General features: G+C 36.0%; 1 protein-coding gene across 1 annotated transcript; it reads left to right on the forward strand.

Moving 5' to 3' along the window:
- The first annotated feature begins 1,404 nt into the window (after positions 1–1,404).
- Positions 1,405–2,754, forward strand: LOC113714532 (blue copper protein). Its single transcript, XM_027238424.2, has 2 exons — positions 1,405–1,709; positions 2,165–2,754. The coding sequence occupies exons 1-2, from the start codon at positions 1,544–1,546 to the stop codon at positions 2,575–2,577; spliced, it is 579 nt and encodes a 192-aa protein (XP_027094225.1). The 5' UTR covers positions 1,405–1,543; the 3' UTR covers positions 2,578–2,754.
- Positions 2,755–5,964: the final 3,210 nt, after the last annotated feature.

The following is a 5,964-nucleotide window of genomic DNA, read 5'->3' on the forward strand; positions in this document are numbered from 1 at the left end:
CATATTTCAGCATTGCATCCGAGAAGAATGCCATTTATGGATGATAGGTGCGCTTTCAGGATTTCCACTCTTACATTTTCATGGTAATTTTCTCTGCTGTCACGCTTAGGTGGCCAAGAAGTTTAGAAATAGGCAGAGGGATGGAAGAATCAGGTGATTTAATTCAAAAAGAATGAGAATTATGGTAGGAAAGTAGGAACTAGGAACCAGAAATGTATGCATGAAACAAAAGAGCAGCAGTTGCTCCAAATTTTTCCGCCCCAGAGGCTGGCTAACTTCCCCAACCACTCACATACTTCCGCGTTCACCAAAAAGTATAGGATACCATGGGATGTGGCGGGACCATTTGATGTTGTAAGTGCGTTGTTAGGTGAGGTCTGTTGTGTTAAATGTATCAGTGTGCAACTGTTTAGCCAAGAATTTTTCAAAGAGGTTAATCAAGCTTTCTTGCAGGGAAAAAATGGATTTCTTAGCCACAAAACTTCACCTTTTACTTTTGTTGAAAAATTGAAGAGGGGGGGGGGGGGGTTAGGTTAATTGTTAGGGTCAAAATGTGGAATTCCCTGTTGGAAGTTGTAGTAGCAATGAAACAAATGAAGCTCAAAAAAAAAAAAAAAAAAAAAGCAGAGAGTGAAAAATCAAAGAAGATACTCATGAGTCATAATGACCAGCATCCATGTATCCAGCTGAACAGGATAAAGACTTCCACTTTCTTAGTTACCACTTCCGTCTTTTATTCATCATATGTAACTTTCGAATCCTGATCATATGACAATAGCTTTATGGTCTGAATTCTGAGAGCTCCATCCCCTTTTTTTGCTTCTTTTTTTTTTGTTGCTTATCTTATCTTTTGGTATGAGTAGGGCTCGCGAGTATGTTTGATTTGGCCCTTGGCATGATTATGTTCTCATCTAATGATGAGTGTAGGGAATCATTTTTCTTTCTCTCTCTCTTTGTTTTTTAAAAAAAATTTTGGGCATAGAGAATTTCTTTTCACCAACTTCAGAAATATCTAATGTTGGCCCTTGAACTTTGTAATTGCATTAGGCAAGATGCATACGCAAGAAGACAGAGAAAGATAACTAATAATAACTAAGGGTGGTAATTTGCTTGCTGAAGCATCAGACGTCCAGTTCCCTCTTTTGACAATTTTGGTTCTCTGTTTTTCCTGTGCTCTTCTGGAGACCGGTTTTTTTTTTTTCCACAAGTCTTTATTTGCATAATACAGTAAAGACGAAAATTACTCCACGAATTAATATTGGATACTTCAAAATATACCATGTTCTTTGAAGGTGGAAAAATGACGAAATTAATAGCCACTTTATGCAAGAAGTAGGTATAGAGTCTAACCGAAGTTATCCCCATGAATGACTTCCTTTACAACCATGCACATAATCCTTACAAAATTAAGCGAACAACTCCATTTCCTTTTGTGTCATTATATAAGGGAACTCCCATTTCCCCCAGTTATCATCAATAACCAATACCATAGTCAAAAAAAACCTATATTGGATCCCTCTCCCACCACTTCTATTCATCCACCATGGCAAAACAAAGTTCTGGGATTTTATGCTTGATCCTGATCGCTTTTGCTGCTGTTCCAAGTTGGGCAACTGATTACACAGTTGGAGACACTTCTGGTTGGGCACTAGGGATTGATTATACCTCATGGACTGGTGGGAAGACCTTCAAAGTTGGCGACAACCTTGGTAAACTCTCTCAGCTTTCAAACCAGGAACAACTTACGTTACATTTGTTTTCTTAATTTTGGACATGGTGAAAGCATAAAGGAGGTGAGGATCAAATCCTAGAAAGAGCAACGACTAACTTATAGTAACAACCACACTGGCCCTTTGCGTCCTATTTTTACAGGCTAGCTAGGAACGTCCATTCTAGGAATTTGTTGAGCATGGATCTTGAAATTGGCGTTGTTCATTTTGTTATTGTAACCAAATCAATTCGTATTTTACGACATTACCTTGTTTTTTGGGAATGAATATACACAATTAAACCTGGTAAGGACATCCATTAGCCAACTTTTGCATCCTACATTTCACGATCTTACTAGCAGTAGTGATCCTAGTATTTTCTTGAGCATGTACAAGTCTTGAAATTTGTATTTATTCTTCTTCTGCACTTTTTTTTTTTTTTTTTCAATTTGCAGTATTCAATTATGCAACTAGCCATACCGTGGATGAAGTGACACAAAGTGATTATGGCACATGCGCAGTGGGAAATGCCATTAGTACAGACAACACAGGCGCAACTACCATCCCTCTCAAAACTCCCGGGACACATTATTTCATCTGTGGTGTCGTTGGCCACTGCGGCGGTGGGATGAAGTTATCCGTCACCGTGACAGGAGGAGGACCTACTGCATCTCCACCAGCTGGAAGCGGAACAACTACTTCTCCATCATCTGGCACCACTACTACTCCGGCAACCGCTACAACTACCCTAACACCACCTTCAAGCACCACAACTACTACCCAGCCATCGTCTTCAGCAGCTCTCACTCCATTTGGAGCCTTGTTTTTCACTTTGGTAGCTCTGATTTCTAAGTTGGTTATGTCTTAAAAGCTTAGCAAGAGGGCTAGTAGTACTTACTCTAGCCAGGATAGAGGCAGTGCCATTTTCCTGTTCTTTTGTGTTATTCAATCCTTGCTTTTCTCTTGTACTTTTTGTTGAGGTTGTCTTTGTCCTTGATTAATTAGCTTAATTAATAATTGTCCCATTTATTGGTTTAGTTGTTTATACTGAACAATTTGCAATTGGACATTCAGATTTGGGGTTGGGGGGGGGGTGGTGGATCTTCAAGAAAACCTTCAATATTTTACCATGGATGGCTGCTATTGACAAATTTTATTTTGTGCAATGAACTCTCTTTTCTACCCACCAAAAAAGAAGAAGAAGACGAAGAACATTTAGCCATGGATAATATTGAGATGGAATCATGGAAATGAGGCAAATGTATATTCAAAAATAGGTCCTAGGGCGTCATTCAATTAGCTGGTAGACTCTGTCTAATCCTTCTAACACCTTTGTAGCAAGCAAATTTTGGTAAATTTAGAATTACTCTTTAGTATTTACCAAAAGGACGAATATTATGAAGGGTGGCAAAGATTTCAAAATTCATATGAAGGCCGAAATTTTGTACTGGAAATTCAATAAGATAAATTATACGTACTTTTGTGGTTTGCATAACATCCCAAGAGCCTTGGTTCCTGCGACTAGGCCTGTCAACGGGCCGGAATTTATTATTTCATACCCGGACCCGGCACACTATATCGGATCCGGATCCGACCCGTTTACCCAACGGGTCTTTTACTCTATGTTCCGGATCCGGATCCGACGGGTCCCGGATCCGGATTCGGGTCTACCCGAAAAAAACTAACAAAATTTATAATTCCTAACAAAAATGAGAAAAAAATATATTTATAAATTAATTTCTAACTAATACAAAAAAAATCAAATAAGAAAAGAAATCAAATTAACCTTACTCAAATACATCACCCTAATCAAATTATATTGATTAGGATCCGGGTCCAATTATATTGATTACTCAAATATATCATCCTAATCAAATTTAAATATATATTTTAAATTATTAATCCATTTATATCCGGATCTGGGTCCAATACGGGTCGGAATACTATATTCCGTATCCGACCCGTTTTTTTGTTTGACAAAACGGATCCGGATCCGGGTCCGGATAACAGAATTAAATCCCTACCCATACCCGGATAAATTTGACGGATCCGGTCACAGCCCTACCTGCGACGAAGCTCCATCAGCAACCCCTGGATAAAAATTCCTCTTGGTAATGGCATTTCTACTTCTATGGTCACACTACTCTTACACGATTTCTTTAGTTTAGGGTAAGTAGTAATAAATCCCCTTAAAGTTTTGGTCTCAAAACCCCTTCGCTTCCCAACCTTTATTTTTGAGCATTTTGCCCAATTCCATCAGTCAAAAGCAACGTTTGACTGTTACAAATTACTAAGGCCTTATTTGGATTGTAAATATTTAAAGAAAATTTTTTACGTTTTTCGTTAATATATTTTTTAATAACCTTTTTATCTCACATAAATCAAATTTTTATAATATACTTTTCTATAAAAACTCCAAAAAAATAACAATCCAAAAGGGTTCTGTACTTTTGAAAACGAGGGTTCTGTACTTTTGAAAACGCCCATGTTTCTAGTAGTTGGAACTTTTAGACAAAATTACACTGGTGGGTTGCTATATCATTTTTCTTTTGACAAATAAATGGCTAAATGCCATTAAAAAAGTCCAAAAATTTTTTAGTCAAATGTTGGTACTAGTTTATTTGTGTTATTTATTGAAATTCGTTTACATAAAAAGTAATTGATTTGGTAATTTTTTTAGTGTTACTTATTGAAAACTTTTGCAAAAAATCTAATTAACTTTTTTATAGACTCATAAAGCATGTAATTTTTTCAAGTTTTTGTATCCAAAAATCTTGAAGTCAAAGGAGATTGGTAGCACATTGCAAAATTGCTAGCTGAAAAAACAACTCTTTAGTAATAGATGGATACGAGAATAAAGAACACATTGAAGGATAGATCCTGAATATATACGTTTTTTATTTGTAATTACATTAGCTGTGTATATGTACATACATAATCCCAAGTCCAAAAAAATATTGTACATTTCTTGATGTTAGGACAAGGGTAATTTTTCAAAAAAGTTTCAACTAGCAAGAATAAGGGCACTTTTAGGAGTTCAGTAATTTGTAATGGTCAAATATTACTTTTGACCGACGAAAGAGGACAAAGTGCTCAAAAATAAGGATTAGGGGGTAAAGTACTCAAAAATAAAGATTAAGAGGTACTGCAATTTAGCCTTTAGTTTATAATAATAGTAAAATTATTTTTTTAAACTTTTCTAAATAAAATACATGTTGCCCCCATACTTTACAAATTTCATGTATACACACCTCATTGTCGAGGAATTTGGCATAGATATCACCATGGGGCCTTTTATGTTTAATTCTTTTTTCCCTGGTGGTAAACTAATAATTTAAACAAATGGAATGATATAATGTGCAACTCATTGTCGAGGAATTTGGCATAGATGCCACGAAGGGTCTTTTTTTTTTTTAAACTTCTTTTTTAGGCAGTAATCTAATTTAAGCAAAGAAAAACAATAACCAAGCATGATCACCACTAATTTAGAGTTGATAAATTATTTAACTTTGATATATGCTCATTAGCGAGGCATTATATAATTTACCAGTCATTGAAAATTGCAAAAATAGGCTTTATGGCATGTAGTGGCAGTCAAAATTGCAAATAGACTGAGTTAAAGTCACTTGGAATGGAGACTGAGCTATAAATAATAGTTTGCTCGACTGGCTTGGAATGGTAGTAGGCTTGCGGTCGTTTTAGAAAAAGAAAATGTACATGATTAAACTAACCTTTTCTCTTTGTTGTTATGTCAATAAGGGCATATTAGGATTTTTGAAGAGAAATGTGGTATATCGGGTCTATATAAAAATAGAGGAGGTAGGTAGAGTTACTATCGAGCCGAGTCGAGCTCGAGTAGCACCATACTCGAACTCAAACTCGATCAGAATCAGTGCTACTCGAGCTCAAGCTCGAGCTCGAACGAGTAAATAAATTTGGATTCGAGCTCGACTCAATAAAATAAAATTAAACTCGAGCTCAACTCATTTGAGCTTGAGTAAGCTCAAGTAAATATCAAGCCCGATCTACTCGAGCTCAAGCTCGAGTTTTCAACTAAACCTATTAATTTTTTTCAAAATATATAATATATAATATGAATATAATATAAATATATAATATAAATATAATATGAAAACTTGATTAAGCTCGTTGAGCACTTGAGTATTTATTTTTGGAGCTCAAACTCGACTTGTTGAATGTAACGAGTAGCTCGAACTCGGTTTGACCGAGCAAATCGAGCTCGAGCCAAGCTTTT

This window comes from Coffea arabica, chromosome 10c (genome assembly GCF_036785885.1).
Source record: "Coffea arabica cultivar ET-39 chromosome 10c, Coffea Arabica ET-39 HiFi, whole genome shotgun sequence".
Lineage (NCBI taxonomy): Eukaryota > Viridiplantae > Streptophyta > Magnoliopsida > Gentianales > Rubiaceae > Coffea > Coffea arabica.